Source organism: Arachis duranensis, chromosome 10, assembly GCF_000817695.3.
Source record: "Arachis duranensis cultivar V14167 chromosome 10, aradu.V14167.gnm2.J7QH, whole genome shotgun sequence".
NCBI classification, from domain to species: Eukaryota; Viridiplantae; Streptophyta; class Magnoliopsida; order Fabales; family Fabaceae; genus Arachis; species Arachis duranensis.
The window spans coordinates 27293010-27313573 of record NC_029781.3 but is presented as its reverse complement, the minus strand read 5'-3'; the positions used below and the strand labels follow the sequence as shown (position 1 = coordinate 27313573).

The 20564-nt window shown below is 35.1% G+C and overlaps 4 protein-coding genes across 5 annotated transcripts; 2 read left to right on the top strand and 2 right to left on the bottom strand.

The window, feature by feature from the left end:
- The first annotated feature begins 366 nt into the window (after positions 1 to 366).
- LOC110276479 (uncharacterized) lies at positions 367 to 3588 on the top strand. Its single transcript, XM_021133354.2, has 3 exons — positions 367 to 955; positions 1680 to 2672; positions 2768 to 3588. The coding sequence occupies exons 1-3, from the start codon at positions 367 to 369 to the stop codon at positions 3586 to 3588; spliced, it is 2403 nt and encodes an 800-aa protein (XP_020989013.2).
- A 2406-nt stretch (positions 3589 to 5994) lies between these two features.
- On the bottom strand, positions 5995 to 7928 carry LOC127742887 (serine/threonine-protein phosphatase 7 long form homolog). Its single transcript, XM_052255600.1, has 4 exons — positions 7811 to 7928; positions 7278 to 7303; positions 6382 to 6714; positions 5995 to 6294 (listed from the first exon to the last, which is right to left on the bottom strand). Exons 1-4 carry the CDS (start codon positions 7926 to 7928, stop codon positions 5995 to 5997), a joined length of 777 nt encoding a protein of 258 aa, XP_052111560.1.
- Positions 7929 to 13342: 5414 nt separating this feature from the next.
- Positions 13343 to 16849, top strand: LOC107469640 (probable sugar phosphate/phosphate translocator At3g11320). Its single transcript, XM_016089012.3, has 4 exons — positions 13343 to 14116; positions 14442 to 14545; positions 14654 to 14882; positions 16286 to 16849. The coding sequence occupies exons 1-4, from the start codon at positions 13676 to 13678 to the stop codon at positions 16430 to 16432; spliced, it is 921 nt and encodes a 306-aa protein (XP_015944498.1). The 5' UTR covers positions 13343 to 13675; the 3' UTR covers positions 16433 to 16849.
- A 5-nt stretch (positions 16850 to 16854) lies between these two features.
- LOC107469638 (uncharacterized protein At2g39910) lies at positions 16855 to 20564 on the bottom strand (the record flags this gene model as incomplete). 2 transcript variants are annotated; one of them, XM_016089011.3, is given in 8 exon segments in its annotated part: positions 16855 to 17188; positions 17280 to 17381; positions 17903 to 17967; positions 18434 to 18629; positions 19070 to 19260; positions 19425 to 19511; positions 19842 to 20010; positions 20184 to 20564. In XM_016089011.3, coding segments are annotated over 8 exon segments (1351 nt in total), but the record flags the coding sequence as incomplete, so codon positions are not given.

Sequence of the window (20564 nt, the reverse complement as noted above, 5' to 3'; positions counted from 1 at the left end):
TTTGGATTTTTGATGCAAATCGTTAGGTCCGATTTGCGGGAGGAGAGATGATGAATTTCTGGAGGATGGAAATCGGACCATCCGAGTTGAAGTTTTTATTTTTTTTGCGTTGTGAAATCGGAGGGTACGATTTGTTATATTATATTATTTATTTGAATTCAGTTATGAAATCGCATGGTCCGATTTGGTGGGGACTTTAATAAAAGTTGGTGAAAATGCAGATCAGAGACATCACTCTCGCGTCTTCTTCTTCCCCCTTCTTCAACGGTGCTGTGTTTTTTATTTCATCTCCTTCGTACCTTGTTTAGTAAAGTAGTCGAAAATCTGAAACTCAAGTCTATGAGGTTGTTAATGTGATTGAGAGAAATGAGTGATAGAGTGTTATTGAAAGTGTATTATTTTGGTCAGATTTTGTTACAAACATCTGAAGGAGTAACATTTGTTTGTGAGAATCCATTAGATCTGGTGATTCCTTTTACAATCTCATTTGAAGAGTTAAAGGGTGTGATATGTGAAAGGATTGATTCTGAGAGGGCAAGAAGGATATCATGTATTCTATACAGAAATCCTGTACAAGTGTTTGGTGGATTCGTCCAGTTTCAAACGAAATATGTAACGGACGAAGTGAGCATGCAAGATATGTTTTCCATGTATATTGAAAATCGGAGACAGTTGTCGTTCATCGAGTTGTATGTGGAGTTTGAGCAATGTGAGGCCGACCGTAATATTGTACGGGAGGATTACAATAGTGACAGCGAGGATGAGTTCGAAAGCAACTACGAAGTTGTTGGTCCAGATGGAGATGGGGTTCCAGGTGACGGAGGTATGGCTCCGGATGTGTCTGATGTCGCAACTGCTCTGGCACACGATGTGCCGTTTGAGGAGCCATCATTCATGCGAGTTTTGGATTTGGAAGCCATGCATGTTCCGGAGTTTCCGGATTATATCAATACTGGTACGTGATTCTCCATAATTATGAGTTAATTTTATAAATTAAGTATTTATAAATTGAAATTTATTAGTGAATTAGTTTAATTAAAATTGGTTAAATTGGTATTTATTAAGTAAATATAAGTAAATTAGTTAAATTAAATGTTGTTAAATTTGTTAGATTTAGTTAAATTAAAATTAAGTCCATATAAATAGGAATTTATTAGTTAATTAAGTAAATATAACTAGAAAATTAGTTTAATTAAAATTGGTAAAATTGGAAGTTATTAAGTAAATATAAGGAAGTTAGTTAAATTAAAATTTGTTAACCGGGTTAAATTTAGTTAAATTAAATGTAAGTTAGTATAAATAGGCCAAGATTAGTAAATTAAGTAAGTATAAGAAGTAAATTAAATTAATTAAAATTGGTTAAATTCGAAGATATTAAGTCAATATAGGTAAGTTAGGTAAATTAAAATTTGTTAATTCTGAAGTTCTTTAAATTAAATTTAACTGAATATAAATAGGAATTTATTAGTTAAATAAGTAAATATAAGTACTAAATTAGTTTAATTAAAATGAGGATCTGTTAGTTGATTAGTTGAGTATAAATATCTGTTAGTAAATTAGTTAAAAATAATTAGCTTGGAGGGTTTTTTTATAATTGATTTAGTCATCATTTGTTTTACCTTTATTTTCGATAGTTTAAATATTTATGTTTCTAAAATCTGTTGTATGGCTGTTCGCAGAAATTCCTGTTGTCGCAGATGGTGAATTTGCCGTTGGGATGGAATTCAGTTCGAGGGATGCTGTTGTTAAGGCGATAAAAGAGTATACTATACGAAGAAGCGTAGATTATCGGGTGTATGAGTCTGAGCCGTTGACATTTTATGCGAAGTGTATACAGTATGGGTCAGGATGTGATTGGCTTATCCGGGTTAGCATGATCAGCCGGAAGTACTGTTGGGTTGTAAGGAGGTATAATGGCAGTCACACATGTACCAGAGCAACAATTTGTCAGGATCATTCTAAGCTGGACTCAACAACGATTGCAGAAGCAATTAAGCCGTTGGTTGAGGCTGACCCCGCCTTAAAGGTAAAATCGGTTATAGCGGAGGTCCAATCGAAGTTCAACTACACTGTTAGCTATCGGAAAGCATGGTTGGCTAAGCAAAAGGCAGTGGAAAAAATATTTGGAGGCTGGGAGGCATCGTACGAAGCGTTGCCTATATGGTTTGAGGCCATGTGTCACAAGGAGCCGTCAGCTGTTGTTCATTTTGAGACTATGCCTGCATATCAAGGTGATGACTTGGTGACTGATATTCGGGTATTGCATCGTGTATTTTGGAGTTATTACCCCTGCATTCGAGCTTTCAGACATTGTAAGCCAGTTGTCCAGGTCGATGGGACCCACTTGTATGGAAAGTACAAGGGTTGTCTACTAGTGGCCGTGTCACAGGATGGCAACAACAATATCGTCCCAATTGCGTTTGCTATTGTGGAGGGAGAGACTTCAGATGCGTGGCACTTTTTTCTGAGTAACCTTCGTCAGCACGTTGTCACTCAGGATGGTGTGGGGCTTATATCCGACCGTCATGAATCCATAAATGCAGCTGTGGAAAGGAGTAATGGGGCTTGGTCACCTCCGAGAGCCTTTCATATGTTTTGCATCAGGCATATAGAGTCCAATTTTTTGAGGAAATTCAAGGCTCCGTACTTGCAGAAACTTGTCGTCAACATAGGTAACTAGCAGAGTAGCTAATTAATTTAATATAAGAGTTCGATTGAATTAAGGTGTTCACCAATATTGTCTCAATAATTTCTTTATATCCTGCAGGATATTCGAGGACGGTGCGTGAGTACGAGGTGCGTTACCAACGTTTACGAGAACGGGATGAGGCATACACTGACTGGTTAAACCGAATCCCCCGGGAACAGTACGCGTTGGCTTTTGATGGTGGATATAGATGGGGTCATATGACGACAAATCTAGTCGAATGCATCAACTCAGTATTGAAGGGTGCACGCAATCTCCCCGTGACAGCCCTTGTGAAGGCAACATTCTACAGGCTGAATGAGTTGTTTACCCGAAAAAGAGCGGAAGCGGAAGCCCGGATTAATGCTGGCCATGTGTTTTCCGATGTCGTTACCTCGAAGTTGCATGCAAACCAACTAGCGTCAGGAAACATTCAGGTTAGCTGCTTTGACCGGCAGAACGAGGTCTTTGAGGTGCGTGAGATGCCAAGTGGAATGGAGTTTGCAGTGGACCTACGTGGGCTACGATGTGACTGTGGTGAGTTCCAGGTGGACCGGATCCCTTGTCGACATGTGTTTGCATGTTGTGCCAACCAGCGACTGGATTGGCAAATGTATGTTCATGATGTGTATAAGATGGACCAAGTTCGGCGGGTGTACCGAGCAAGGTTTAGGCCATTAGGTAACCCTACTACATGGCCTGCTTACAACGGACCTCGGTTCATCCCGAATCCGTTCTTGAGACGCCTCGGGAAAGGTCGCCCAAAAATGACGCGATTCTTGAACGAGATGGACACACGGATGTTACGTCGGCCTAGGCGATGTACGCTTTGTGGGGCTGAGGGGCACAGCCGTGGCAGATGCCGTCAGCAAGGTGGTGCAAATGCCAATAGAGAGCATTAGTAGAATCTTATTCTGCGTTGATATTATGTATGTGACATTATCTATGTGGCAATATATGGTTTGTCATGAGTTGTGAGTTTGAATTAAGCGACTATGTTATTTGAAACCTGTTCTGTGTTGTGTTATAAACTATGGCAACCCAGCCTTAATCTCCATCTGTAACATTTTATAATCTGACATAAAGAAATATAGTCGACATATTTAATCCATTCAATACGTTCATACATAAAAACTCTAAACAAACAATCAACTAAAACATAGTCCGTAGCCAAATTTATTAATACATAGTTACTCTAAACAAACCATACTCCAGATAAGTATTAATAAATAGTTACTACAAGTCATGCATACATAAATAAGACTATTACACCACAACTACTTTCTCATTGACCACTTTACATGTGTCACTATGTTCTTGCATTTTTTCGCGGCCTTTTTTAACACAGACGGCGTGTAGCGATTAGCGCTACGACGTGGTGGATCAATCCTCAAATTGTAACCTTTGCCTTTGTCATCCGGAGTTTGTGACCCGCCTGTATAAAAGAAAAATAAAATTAATAATAACAACTAAATATTGTAACATAAGGTACTCAAACCAACATGGATACCACTTATGAACACAAATTAATGATAACAATTAAGTAATGTAACATAAAGTACTCAAACCAACATGGATACCACTTATGAAGCCTTATTAATGATAACAATTAAATAATGTAACATAAAGTACTCAAACCAACATGGATACCACTTATGAAGCCTTATTAATGATACCAATTAAATAATGTAACATAAAGTACTCAAACCAACATGGATACCACTTATGAAGCCTTATTAATGATAATACTAAATATTGTAACATAAGGTACTCAAACCAACATGGATACCACTTATGAACACAAATTAATGATAACAACTAAATATTGTAACATAAGGTACTCAAACCAACATGGATACCACTTATGAACACAAATTAATGATAACAATTAAATAATGTAACATAAAGTACTCAAACCAACATGGATACCACTTGTGAACACAAAATGAACATAAAATCGAATATGTAAAGGAAAATACGAAGCCTAATACCATCATTGCGGGATTCCTCATCCTCATCGAACTCCTCTATTTCATCCTCGTCATCATCATCCTCGTCATCCGGGTTATCTACTAGATACGCATTAGTGTCTTGCTCGAGTGGGTTATCATCTTCTTGAAGTGGTCCCATGTCAACACGATGAGGATTTTGACTATTAAGAACTCCGCGTCCACCTACACTTCTACTAGAATCGACAGATACGAACCCTCCTGAAGCGACCGACGAGGTATGGCACGGGAGCCTTGCATCCAATGAATACCTACCTGCCAAGAAATCAGGCTGATTGGGATATTGTGTTTGTCCAGCATCTGCACCCATGAACTCAAGCAACTGACTAAAAGAACCTCCTTCTCCTGCTTCAAACTGTGACATACCCCAATATTGATGCGGCATTGGAACGGACGGGGAGAACTGTGTCTGAGGAACATACTGGCCTGAAAACTGAGGTTGTTCTAGTGGAACTGGATTGGAACTAGGAGGCGGCACCGGCTGTGGCTCCAGCTCTTCATTGTTATTATCCCCATCCTGACTATCCTCATCCATACCCTCAGCACCATCATCCATATCCTGATTACCCTCATCCATATCCTGATTATCGTCATCACTTTCTTGACCCACAAGATTCGACAAGTACAAGTGGTTACCATATTTTGACCGGTACCAGTGCATATAAGTTTCCAATGGATGCTGTGAAGGCATGGGAAGCTCAGAAAGAACGTAGTTATACCTGTTTGTCCAATGCATAACCCAAATTGAATGAGTCGGTGTTGTGGCCCAGTTAAGATTCTTAGGACCAGTCAGTACTTCTCCATGCGCCTTGTCAAGACTCTGCTCCTGCTGAGGTACTTCCTGAACGAAACCAAACTGTCGCCTGTACCTGTCGGTAGCATGCCACTCGATACATTCAAATGACACCAACGGAACAATAGCGGTCCACACAACCGACTGCATATAGATTTCAGTAGGAATTATGTTCGGATCCACGCGATCCACAGCATATGCAACCCACACAAACTGGAAAAAAAAGAAAAAGGAAACTACTGATTACAACCCAAAATACCAATAACAACAACAATGCAAGAAAGCTTCATAATTATGTCTCAGAACACCAAACCCGAAACTAAGAATTCTTTAATTAAAACATACCTGGCCTTCCTGGAGTTCATCAAAGGCCTTCCTAAAGTGAGCTAGATTCAAATATCTATATCTTCGGTCACCACGCTCACAGTTACGCCACCTAATATCATATATTCAATTAGCTAAACTGAATTTTAAATATAAAGCTACGGGTAGATTGTAACGTAACATTATCTGTTGGCTAGTGGAAAACTGTGTGGTTCTCTCGGGAGCGGCGATAGATATGGCAGTCGGATCCAAGCCCAACCGAGCAGAAGTGTTATTGGACCATCTATTTCCTTACAATTATAACGAGATGCCCTGCATAACCCCCTGTAGAGGTGTGCAAGGCAAGCCGAACCCCAACTATAATGTCCAATACTGGCAAAGTCACGAAGCAAGGGTAGGAACTTCCAGTGCACAGCTGCCCCAGATTTATCCCCAAACAAGATCGTCCCGATCAGCAACATAATATGGCACTTCACGTACCTCTATATACTTAAGTCATCAGCCAACTGAATGTTTTCTTTTAGGTCCCGCAGCCAAGTCAGTTTTATACAACATCCTCTACACTCTACCTTACTCGGTGCCACTCCAAATTGATGCAAACATTCTGCCTCCAACGCTGAGAAGCTACTCATTGTCATCCCAGTAACTGGAAGACCATCCGTCGGGAGACCAAGAATTAGAGCCACGTCTTCAAGACTTACGGCACACTCACCAATTGGAAGGTGAAACGTATGTGTTTCAGGGTGCCACCGTTCTATTAGAGCATTCACGAGTGCTTTCTGATTTTGTACGACACCAATTTGAGATGCATGATAGAATCCAATAACTCGTAAATGGTCTTCCACCCGATCGTTGTACCGATCCGGGGGAAGTGGATGGTCACAGGTCAACATTCTTAATTTCTAAAAAAACCAAAACAAGTCATTAGTCAACTCACACACTATTGCTTAAATAATATTAACATGTTACCTATTACTTAAATAAATTTAAACATATATTTCTAAAATTTAAAAAACATTAACAATTATCGTAAATATCTATTTAAATTTGTTTTCTGTTAACAATAATAATTAATTAACATCTCTTATAATGATGATAATTACAATTAATTAAAGTAACACGCTTTCGATTATTATGCAGTTCTTATTTATCATTTTCTACACCTCTTTATTATTTTATTGTAGCCACACCAATAATTTACTAATACAACAACAATTATAAATAATTAAGAATTTATAAATTTATTCAAAAAAAAAAAACATACTGTATCCAAAAATTATCAACAATTCGGCACTCTTTCTTTATTTTTAAAATTTATTTTCTAACTATTCTAATAATATTTCACCTCTTAAATTCTAAAAATTATAACAAAAAAATCCTGAAAAAAATTATACCGGTAAGCCAAATTATACAAAAAAAATTTACACAAATAAAAAAATTCCTACGTTTTTATTATTTTAATCACCGCAACAACAATAAAGAGAAGCCAATCTATACAGCAAAACCATTAACATACTAACAATAATAAATTTCATACAGAAACAGTGAAAAAATTAAAAAAAATTTAAATTATTTCCTAACTATTCTATTCTATATACCTATTTCTAAGTTCAGATCCTAACAATGATAATAACTACTAACATTTTAACAATATTAATTATAATTATAAAAATTAAAAAAATGATAACAAACTTACATAATCAGGTACACTGAGATAGTGTATAATATGCAACTCAGGACGATCAACATCTTTGGTTTTATTTTTTTTGGGCATCTTTCCTTCTTCTCCAGCATGCAAAGCACCAACAGAAGGATGAAGAAGAGCAATGGAGTTTTTGAATGGAAAGTGATGGCTGAAATGTGAAACTCGGATGGTGAGTGTTTATTTTCCTTCCACCAACCTTTTATGTGGGTCACCGTCTGGGGAGGAACGTATGAGTGCCGCGTGTCCAGCATGCAGCAACTCGGACCCTGCGCTTTGTCACACACAACTCGTACCCTCCGAGTTGTAGCTCACACACAACTCGTACCCTCCGAGTTGAGGCAGGTCTGTCGCACGGTCCGATTTCCCTTCCTTCCTGACACCACATTCCTGTTCAACACCCTCCCTTCCCATATTCTGGTTCAACACCCTTCATAGTTCCATATCAAAATTAAATACCGTTTGATCTTCATCTTCATTTTTTATTACTGTTGTTGTTGTTGCATTTTTATACTTCCTTCTCTTTTTATTGATTTTACAATATTATGTATTTTTTTCTTCTTTATTTGATTTTTTTCTTTCAAAAAGAATTATGAGAATATGAAATAAGAAGATGAAGAAGAAGAAGTAGTAGTAGAAGATGAAGAGGAGAAAGAGGAAGAGTTTTGAATTATGCAGAAATTATCAGCATACATACACCAAAATTCTTAAATAATACACCCAAATATCTTCGTGTTACACCCAAATTTGTTGCAAATATAGAAAAACATTTCCTCTAATACTGCATTTTTTCTTCTTTTTTTTTCTTATTTCTTTATTTTAGTTGAACGAATATAAGTTCATTCTCTTCCAAGTAATTTTGTACCATTATGTGTTTCTTCTTCTTCTTTGTTTGATTTTTTTGTTTTTATTCTTATTAAAAGATTTAAATAAGAAAAAACTTGAGAATATAAAACAAGAAAAAAAAGACGAATTAAAAAAAAAGAAGAAGATGATAATGATGATGATGAAAAAGAAGAAGAAGAAGCACTAGAAGATGATGAGGAGGGAGAAGAAGAGTTTTGAATTATGCAGAACTTATCAGCACACATACACCGAAATTCTTAAAGAATATACCGAAAGGTCTTCGTGTTACACCCAAATATCTTCATGTTACACCCAAATACAGAAAAATATTTTCTTTAATGCAGAACTTTTACGTTACATTCAATTCAAACCATCAACAATGAACAATAATTTGTATAAACAAAATCAATATTATTCACCTACAAAATCATAAACTACTAACGAAAACATTAACTAGAATTGAACCACACCTCAGCCACTTGATTGGATTCAAAATAATCAATTTCGTTCTGGTTCAATTGACAATCTGAACTTGAATTATTCATTATTTTCAACAACGAGATAACTGATGATGGAGGAGAAGGAGAAAAAGGAAGGAAGAAAAGAAATTCCAATGAAAAAAGAATGAGGAAGAAGAGGAGGAGGAGGAGGTGGTGGTGTTGGTGAGAGAGTAAAACAAGAAGAAACTTGAGAAGGTAAAACAAAAAGAAAAAGATAAATAAGAAAAGAAGAAGAAGAAGATGGTGATGATGATGAAAAAAAGAAGAAGAAGCAACAGAAGATGAGGATGAAGAAGAGGAAAAGTTTTGAATTATGCAGAACTTATCAGCACATATACACTGAAAATTCTTAAACAATACATCTAAATATCTTCGTGTTACACCCAAATTTGCTATAAATACAGAAAAATGTTTCCTCTAATGCTGCATTTTTTTGCTTCTTCTTTTTTTCCTTATTTCTTTCTTTCTTTTAGTTGAACGAATGTAAGTTCATCATTTTTCAAGTAATTTTGTACCATTATATGTTTCTTCTTCTTCTTTGTTTGTTTTTTTATTTTTATTCTTGTTAAAAGAGTAAAACAAGAAAAAACTTCAGAAGATAAAATAAGAAAAAAAAGATGATGATGAAAAAGAAGAAGAAGCAACAGAAGATGAGGAAGAGGGAGAAGAAGAGCTTTGAATTATGCAGAATTTATCAGCACACATACATCGAAAATTTTAAAAGAATACACTCAAATGTCTTCGTGTTACACCTAAATATCTCGTATTACACCCAAATTTGCTACAAATATAGAAAAATATTTTTTTTAATGCAGAACTTTTACATTACATTCAATTCAAACCATCAAGGATGAAACATTATTCACCTACAGAATCATAAACTACTAACTAAAAAATTAACTTGAATCGAACCACACGTTAGCTACTTGATTGAATTCAAAATAATAATTAATTTCGTTTTGGTTCAATTGACAATCTAAACTTGAATTATTCATTATCATTAAGAACGACATAAGGAGGAGTTAATATGAGTTTAGCAATAATTTCACAAGAATAACTTTTAATACAAACAAATCAAACATAATTATCATATATTATTACTAAATTGATCTTAAATTTTTTAAAAATTTAACTGATAGAAATGTATTTGATACAAATAAAAAATTTTATAAATAAAAATTAAAATAAAATAAATTTTAAGAATATTTTAAAAATCTCTAACAAACATAAAAGACAAAAAAATATATTTATCTCTTTATTAACTCCATAATCTATCTATCGAAAGAATCAATGAGTAAATTAAATTTCAATTTGGCTTCTGAAATTTGGCTTGATACTCAATTTAACCTTTACAATTTCGTTAGCTTTAATTAGAACTCTCAAACGTCACAAGAAACTAATCTAATATATTTACTTAACACATAGAACACATCTTAGACAACATTGTGTTTGTACCCAAATCCTATGAAAGCAACATCGTTTAAGTATGGATGAGTGTTAAAAATCTCCTTCTAAACTATATTACACATCAAAGATTCTTAACCATTCCACTATGACAACCACCATTATTTTTCTCTCTATGTACAAGCTTCACTCTAACTCCCTTCACTATCAATAACAACAATAAAAAAATTCGATTTTTTTTTTGAAAAGCAGAAAAAGGAGTAGAGAGACAGACAGAAAGAGAAGCAAAAGAGAAGACAAAGTTATTGTACCATAATGCACCGATGATTTGAGCGATGTCAATGTTGTAGCAGTTGCGACGAATCTTTGTGTTGAAGGAGAGAGGGACTAAAATGATGCCATTTCAAGGCGACATTGTGAGTGAAAGTTTACGAATATCGGTGGAAAACAAAAAAAAATAAGAATTTCGAATGCCACTCCTACGTGGTCCATGACCCCGACGGAGTCCATGATACGAGATTTGAAGGTCACTCCTACCTCTCTCTTTTGTTGTTATTGCTATCACAAGTCACTACGAATTGCATGTGTTTATGATGTGGTGGGTCTGGAGTTATTGGTGGTATAGAATTTAAAGAAGAGGGGAGGATCGGTGGTTTGGATAGGAATGCGATGGGAATGGTGAGTGTGGTTGATGTGATGAGACAGATGAAAAAAGTTGGTTCTATGTGAACGTGACCTAACAGAATTTTGATTGCTACTCTCAATTATCTCTGGGAAGACGACAATAGATGATTAGTTTAAAAAATTTTGGGACTTTATTTAAGGATTCATTTTAATTGTAGGACTAGATTGAGTTATCTAATATCTCCGCTACGACATATAATCATTGCCAAACACACTCAACAGTAAACAGGTTACGTGAAGAATACTGTGTCAAGTAAATATATCATATCAATATTTCAGTAATAGATTAAATTGAAACTAACAAAATTATAAAGATTAAATTGAGTATCAAATCAAATTAATATTTAACTCATCAATGAGTACTAATGTTGCATTGCTTCAACTCTAACATAGGTCTCACAAATTTCAATATGATCTTTTCTCTACCAATGCAAAATTCTTTTTACTTTGGATCACATTCCAATCAAATTTAAGCATGGTCTTTTTGCATAGACTATGTCAAAATATAATGAAGTAGTCCTAAATTAATAAATTAAAGTGTATTCTTATTTTTGAATTTATCAAATTTAAATAAACTTTCACTTTTTCATTCTCCTAGTCATAATATTTTTAAGAAGTAATTTTATTTTATATTCTATGTGAAAATCAAATGTATTTTTATATTTTTAATTTAATTTCAATACATTTTATATATTTATTTAATCAGAATCAAGAATTTAAATGATTATACGTTCAAACAATTAATTATTCTTTATAAAATTTAATTTTTATACATGGTCCCATAATAATGAATTGTATGATTGTATCTACTATATTAGTAAAAGTATCTAATTTAAATTTGCTATTTAAAAAATAATTTAAATATATAAATTTAATTGAATGCTAGTATATTATAATTTAAACTGTTTTTAATATGTATTAATACTCTATGCATGAGATTGTTTTTTCAAAAAAGAAAAATTCAAACGTGGAAAAGCAGACAAGGCGGCGTTTGGACCAGCCTTTCCTCGCACCTCCTCTTGCCCTAATCGATGTGAAAACCGNAATAAATACATATCATAAAAAAATAAATATAATTATATAACTGTATAAAATATTTAAAATATTAAAATTAAAAAAATAATATAATATCCTCTCTCCTCCAATTCACAATACTACTAAATAATAAATACTAGTCCAAATTTGCATCTAAATTGGACTAATTTGACTAATTCTAAGATACTAATATTCTTCTATTCCATCTTAACTCCACTCGTCACCTACGATCTCTGATCTTCCAGTTGTCCACATTCAGATTCGTGGCTCGTGGGTGGATGGATCATGAATCCAATGCTCTTTTTTATTTATTCAAGTTCCCAAATGTCATCCCCTCTTTCATTCGTTTAAAACCAAATTATTAACATGGATATATCTTACTTATTTATTTAATTTGATTCTTCCACTTTTCCATTTCTTAACTCTTTCCTCAACCAGTTGACCATGTGCCCTTTAATTAAACTAATTAAAGATACAAATATATTTGATTATTCCCCCACCTCCCCCCAATCATGCAGATAAATTACACATAAATATGGCAAATATATATTAATATTAATTAATTACTTAATATCAACTAGAGTAGGAGGATATTGCACCATATTACCATGCTTATTATCCCAAGTTTAATTCTTATACCATGTTCGTGAATCATTGGAAAGATTTTTTTTAAAAAAAATCGCAAAGTAATTATATTTGGGATAAGAATCTAAAATAAATTAGAATAAAATTGATAAATTTAAAACTATTATAAGCAAAAGCAGCATTTTGAAACTTATGATTATGAACAAAAATTTGTCTTTTTTCCCCGATAATAACTATAACTATAACTATACTATTTAACGACCGGTATCAAATATTAGATAATAATATATACAATAATTTCGTACTTACTTTTAAAATTGTACTACTTAAAATAATATTTTAATATTTTTAAATATAATAAATTATCTTAAAACAAATTTTCAATTACAGCAATTCAAACATAAATCAATAGTAATATAATCGATTATTTTTTTGAAATAAATATACAAATAAAAATTATTATAATAAATTAAAATTTGAAATACTTTAAAATATACTCTTGCTCTTTTTTAAGACAAAAATTTAAGTATAATTATCTTTATATAAAATTAATAATTAAAAATTATTAGGTAATAATGTAATTAAATATGTCTAAAACTGTAAGTGAATTTTCACTTTTTTTTTTTTAATGACTTCCCTTATAAAACACATAAAAACCGTATCGTAAAGTTGCAAAATCACAAAATCACTGTTCTAAACTTGGAATGCATCTTCTTCCTATACGCGTTAAGAATTAGAATAAGTATAAACGCGCACAACCCCTTCATCACTTCAGCTTTAAATTCTCTCTCTCTCTCTCTCTCTCTCTCTCTCTCTCTCTCAGTTAGCAATTCCATTGCTGCAGAGTAAGAGAACTCAATCACAATTCACACACAAAACACAGAGACCCAAAATTTTCTTAATCCGACACAGACCCATAACACCATCCTTAAATTCTCATTGCAAATGACACTGTTGGGTGCATAGATCCATGAAATGCACCCATAAAGCTACCACCTTTTCTGCAATGCCCAGATCCAGCACCCAGCAATAAATAACAACAAAGTTCACAACTTTCTATTGAAATCGCAGGACCCAGAAGAAAAACTCCAAGACCCAGTTCCCAGAATGAAGGGTTCGAGCCGTTTCTTCACGGTGGGTCTTGTAGCTTCATGGTACTCCTCCAACATTGGCGTTCTCCTTCTCAACAAGTACCTTCTCAGCAACTATGGCTTCAAGTACCCGATCTTCCTCACCATGTGCCACATGACAGCATGTTCTTTGTTCAGTTATGTTGCCATAGCGTGGATGAAGGTGGTGCCTTTGCAAACCATACGATCCAGGGTTCAGTTCTTCAAGATCTCTGCTTTGAGCCTTATTTTTTGTGTCTCCGTTGTGTTTGGGAACGTGTCGTTGAGGTACCTTCCTGTGTCGTTTAACCAAGCAATTGGTGCCACAACGCCTTTCTTCACTGCCGTTTTTGCTTACCTAATGACGTTTAAGAGGGAGGCTTGGCTCACATATCTCACACTTGTTCCGGTTGTCACTGGTGTCATCATTGCCAGCGGGGTAAGTAAGTAACTTCAACAAAGTTGTGAATTTCAAGTTACTGGGATTTTAGTGCATTTTGATTGATCTCTTGATATGTTAATTGGAATAGCATTACAGCAAGGTATAGGAAATACTTGGACTTTAACTTCTTTATGCTTTGTTATTTTTTGTTTTCAGCTTCCCTATGATTTTGTGATTTGTTTAGGGTGTAGGGGTTTATTCAATTTAAGTAGTGGTTGATCTTTCTTTCTCTGATGTATGCCCGATGAATGGGGATTGATTGGTAAAAATGTAAAACCGCATTGGTTTCTTATGTGTTTTCATCTTCGTGTTTGGTCAATAGGGTGAACCAAGTTTCCATTTATTTGGATTCATTATATGTGTTGCTGCTACAGCTGCAAGAGCCCTGAAATCAGTGCTACAAGGAATTTTGCTTTCTTCCGAAGGGTAAGGGGTCGCTAATTAATTCATTATAATCATTAATGTGTAGTCTCTACTTGGTTTTCAAGTTATCTATTCAAATAACTGCTAACCTCCTTTTTCCCTCTGCATCAGAGAGAAGCTCAATTCTATGAATCTTCTCCTTTACATGGCTCCTATGGCGGTGGTTTTCCTTCTTCCCGCTACACTTATAATGGAAGAAAATGTGGTTGGAATCACTTTGGCGCTTGCCAGAGATGATTCCAAGATCATTTGGTATCTGCTATTCAATTCGGCACTCGCATATTTTGTCAACCTGACCAATTTCTTGGTCACAAAACATACAAGTGCTCTGACCCTTCAGGTATGTCCACATAATTCAGATTGCACTCAGACCTCCCTTTTTACTTATTTATTTATTCCATTCCATTCTAAAGTTAAATTTTTTTCCACTCCTAAAATTTTGGTAGTTGGGAAATCAGACCTCGGTGGTTGTCATGTATTTATCCAATCATTAGATAGTCTTAGTCACCATTAATTTTTTATTAGTTTATTGGCAATGTGCATTGGTTGGTGCTGGGTTGTCTCTGCTTGTTGAATATCTGTTCCCTGACTACCCGTTTCTCTTCTTTGACCACAATTTTCCTGAGGTTATTAGAATTTTCACATTGCCTAGTCATATAGATGATAATATAGTTTATCAAATGCCAAAGTTCTATTTTAGTCCTAGAAAGTTGTAGTATTAGTTTTTCAAATGTTATTGTCACCATATAAGCAAGATCCAAAACGGTTCTAAAATTTGACTGTTCAGTCATTACTTTAGTGATTTACAGGGATGAATATGATGACATGTTGAATCTGTGAGGGACTCTAGCTGTCACAACAATCTTCCATTTAGGGACTAGTAGTGACAATGGTTTTTGGAGTTTGGTGAATTATTTGGGTGACTTCTGTAGTTCTATTTATTTGGAGGACTAAAATTAGAATTTACTAATCAAAGTTAATCAATTATGCAGTTTCTTGGGAAATGTCTATGTGATTATTAAAGATGGCACTAACAATTCAAACTTGTTGCATAATTAGCTCATGGGATGTCACTCAACTTTTTGGACCATCTCTAATGCTGATGCTAGGTTATTGGTAGTATATAAGGATCTAAAATTAATATAGATACTATTCACGCTAGTTGACATTTTGCCATCAATATCCGAAATTACTTGTTAACCATGATTAGAATTTGGAACTAGAATTAATTATTTGCCCCCATGGTTTCTTAACTATAATTAATATGTTGACACGATTTCCCAAACACATTTTGCATATTTAGTGTAGATGACCTTAGGATGAGTAGGAGATGGTCAAATGCATACACAATGTGCACAAATTATTGATCCTCTTAATTGTTAAAAAAAATTGAGGGAGTAAAGTGTGATCTCTAACCCTTCATTGCTCTCATGTTTTTTTTTTGTTCCACTTATAAAATTAATGGTGAGAAATCATATTTTACTCCCTCATTGTTAAAAAAAATTGAGAGGATCCATTCCCCAAATTCTTGTATATTAGTTATAAAATATCAAAGACCCAAGTTCTCACCAATTTCTTGTTGCTGTTAGCTTTTCTTAGTTCTTATAGATATATGCTTTTGGATTAATGAAAGAAGTGTAACGGCGGACCTGTGGCTAGATTTGCATTTTATGTAGCCAAATATTGTATCTATGCTTAAGTTGATTCCTTGTAAACTCATATTTTATACTTTGGCTTATGCAGGTACTAGGGAATGCTAAAGGGGCTGTAGCAGTAGTAGTATCAATTCTAATATTTAGAAACCCAGTTTCGGTTACTGGAATGATGGGATACACCCTCACAGTCTTTGGAGTTATCCTTTACAGTGAAGCGAAAAAGCGAACCAAATGACACCATTCTTGTGAAGTTGACATTCAACTCCTTATATTTTGTCTTGGTGACCGCACTGCACAGACAACCTCCTCAATCAAAGATTATACAGAGGCAATTTGTTTAGCATGCTAGTGACATAAGATTCAGTTTTTCTGACTCTTGGTATACAATTTTTTCTTTTTTTGGTTTTACTCCTCACACGTAAAACCTCGATTGAATGGGTTAACAGTTGTATAAACATTTATTTAGAAATAGTCCTCACAGTTGAAAAGTTGCGATAATTGACTTGTTATTATCCTCCTTCACTTAGAGGAATGTCTTCTCTGTCATTTTATTCTTTTGGGATAAGAGTGGTAGAATTGAACCACTACTCATATGTTGTTAACACTACCCACATTCGTTTATTAATGATATGATTCGTATCTTTAGCTCTCATAGCCTTGATGCCCAAAATTGTCTCGTTTACTGATTCTCATATAGACTCTATTTTGAATCACATAATTCGAAATGATCCCAAAATTTTAACTAGATCAAACTTTACAAAAACATTCATGGTCAGGTACCTCAATTAGTGGAGACCATGTCAAGCACTTCCATAACCAGATACATGAATGCTATCTAATCATGTTTGAAGGGGGTGTAGATCCCTGCTGATGGCAATGCTGTGGAGGCGGAGTAATGCTGTCTCTTCCACTTAATGGAAGATCAAGCTTGGCCAAGTTTGGATCAGATCGATGCTTCTCCCAAGCTGCTGCGAAATGCTGGCCTTTGGTTCTAGGTAAGCAAAAAAAACCTTGAGACCAATTGAGGGAATTAATAAAGTATATAGTTAAATTATTCCATAAAAAAAAGTTATAAGTCTTACCCTTGAAGTAGGATTAGTATCTGATATATATTTGATCTAACCTCCTCTCTAGCCGTTCTCAAAGCTGCCTCCTTATAAACGAGGGCAAGTTCATCTACCAATCTGAAGTCAAATCATGTTCCAACAGGAATAAGGTATAAAGAAATATCAAGGAATAGTTTAATATCCACATTGCAAAGATCCAGCCGGATAAGTGGGAAACCACACAATTAAATTGCAATCTAGGAAGTCAATGGAAGCCTACAACCAGAATTTAAGGATCGTGCACAAGGAACTAATCAAGGAAAATTAACTACTAAAGCATCACTTAAAATTCAAGCCCTTTTCATATTTATTCTTTTCCTCATTTTCAACCCGTTATTGTTTTGTTAACATCTTAAAATGAAGGGCCACTGACTTCAGACAGTTACTTCAGAGTAGCATTATGATCTTGCCAAAAAGAAAATAAAAAAATAACAAACAGCAGAGTTAATAAGAAATCACTACAACTGAGGCATTGACACTATGAAAGTAGATACTAAACTGCTACCCAAAAATTAATTAATTGATACCCTGTTTATCAAGCATTTCAATGCAGCATTTATCTGAAATAAAAATGTCATGTAGTTGAAATTTAAATTCACCTTTCAACATATGGTGAGTTCCTAACCCAAGTCAATCTCAGAACTACATAAGTACATTTTAGAACCTGCAGAATAACATAACAGCAGAGTTAATAAGAAATCACTACAATAAAAACAACAATGAGGCCTTATCCCATAGGGTGGGTCGGCTACAAAGGTGATAGATCGAATAATGATATTATGCCCTGCCATATCATATATTAACTAAGCTCATCACCTTAGATCTCTTGGGCACCTTAGTAAAAAATTACTACAATTTCCACTAAAAACTAGAACAAAATTGTTTATATTGAATTATTGATCAATGTCCAATCCATACAAATAGAATACTAGAGTAGAAAGCCAATACAAACTATTGCAATTGTCCAGAATGTATTTCAACATTGCAAATTGCACCCAACAATTTTAGTTCAGAGCTGGAAAATGTTATAGTCAAAATCATGACATAAACTTGGAATGTGTTTTCTAAATGTTGAAGGCATAACCTGGTGAATTCCTAAAACTTCCCCATAGACATAGAAAGATACTTACCAAAATAAGAGTCTCATCGTCATCGACATGCATCCACTGAAAAAATAAAGGGAAAATGCGCCTGAAGTGTGCTAATAACACAAGACCAACTGCATTAAATATTGAATCGGAAAATTTAAGCCATGCAATGCGGCGTTCTTTGTTTTTGGGCTGGCGCTCCAAGTGACTTAACATCTCATTTAGCATCTTTTCAAACCTGTTCAAGGCAATGTTACATTGAAGTCGACATAGAAGAAAGCAGAAATTAGAAACATTTAAGTCTCATTATTGACCAATTAAAAGGCAGACATGTGATATGAGCAACTTTAGATTATAATTCCAAAATCAGAGATTTGGTGGAACACTTTCTGACATACATAACAGGTAAGTTATGCAGCTTTTTCTGGGTAACAGCAAGTTACCCAACATGATCAATCAAGTGAAAAAGAATAAAGTACCAAGCATTTCAAAATTAGTATTCAGACAGGAGAAATGACAAGAACTGCATTTTCTGACTACATAATTTTTCTCACAGGCATAGGAATTCAATTTGCTAATAATTCCAATGCCACAATTCTAGGTGGTATATGCAGACATAAAATATTCGCTATATGTCATGTATTAGTTAAAGGACATTGTGTAGAAATGGAAATATACCAGGGACTACGTGGATTACTTCTCTGAGTCAGAGTTGAAATAACTACTGATGTCTCAACCACCTGCTGCCATATCTCATCCGTAGAAGCAATATTCTGGCAACAAGCATCAAGAATCACATCCGCATATGAACCAATCTCAGCAGCAGCAACATTTTTTCCAAGATGTGCAAAACAAACCATCCCCTGCCCCTGAAATCGTACAAGGAAAAAAGATTTACCAAAAATTGACCAACTTTTATTTAAGATTCAAACCTTCTAAACGATTTTCCTAGAAAATTAGTACAACCTCAAAGAAGAAACTACTAGTCTAAAACCCAGTTTCATGTTTCAGTTGCAGTTATAGCATACCATACCTTCACCTCTGGCGACCAATGATCAATGGCAGTCAGCGAACAAGGAATCACCAATCCATAAAACTTGCCCAAAAGAGGATAATCAACCTGTGACACAAAACCAGTTCAAACCCCTGAACAGCTCAGTTCTCAATGCATCACAAAGGGAAAAAACAGAGCCAAAGTTCATTCTTTTATCTACCCCTTGTGCTTGAACAATAATCAAATCTCTGTAACACTAGTAGCTCCAGAGAAACAAACCGTACTCCAAATGAATCACACTAAAACCTAAGTAGCACCCTTTTGTACAAAATGCGCTTTACCATTAAAAACCAAACATAATTTTGCCAACTATGTTGAAATCAACGGACACTCAATGTGAACCTTTCGAACTACAGCGTGAGTTGTCATAACTGAAATCAAAACAAGCCATAATACCTGAGTGACAAACCATCGTAACTGAAAAGCAGCCAGAACGGCAAACCCAACCGGCACCCTAGCTGAAGCAGCGGAGAACTCATCATTATCATCACTCTTATCAATGGAGCTCTCCTTTATCCTCTCCTTGAGAAGCGGCAACACCTCAGGAACCAGCTCCACCACCAACCTTCAAACAAAAAATTACCCAAAGAGAGTGAATGATTGATTCCAATGATACAATTAACAGAAAACTAACTTTCCAATTTGGTCTCCAACTAACTAATAACAGAAAATTAACTTCTCAACTAATACATTAGTCTCTATCTAACTGACTAATAAAATAAGAATTTTTAAAACCACCTCTTCTCGTTCGGGAGCGAGTCACAACTCAGCCCGAACTCGGCAACGTTATCGAAGATCCCACCCTCATCCGCTGCGGCGGCAGCGTATTGTTGGGAGAATTCAAGGAAGGAGGCCGCGGCGAGTGAGGAGAGGTGCGTGGGGATCCAGGATAGGAGCGTGGATTGGTCGGAGGTGAAGGGCTTGAAGGTTGAAGCGGAGGATAAGAGCGTGCAGGCGAGGGCGAAGTCCTTGATGGAATCGCTTAGGGCAGTGGTGGTGTTGGAAGCATCGGACGGCGGCGGAAGAAGGAGTGGTTGGAGGAATGCTTTGACGGAGACGGAGGAGCTCTCAGGAGCAGTGTAAGGAGTTCCGGCGAGGCACTCCGCGATTTCGTTCGAT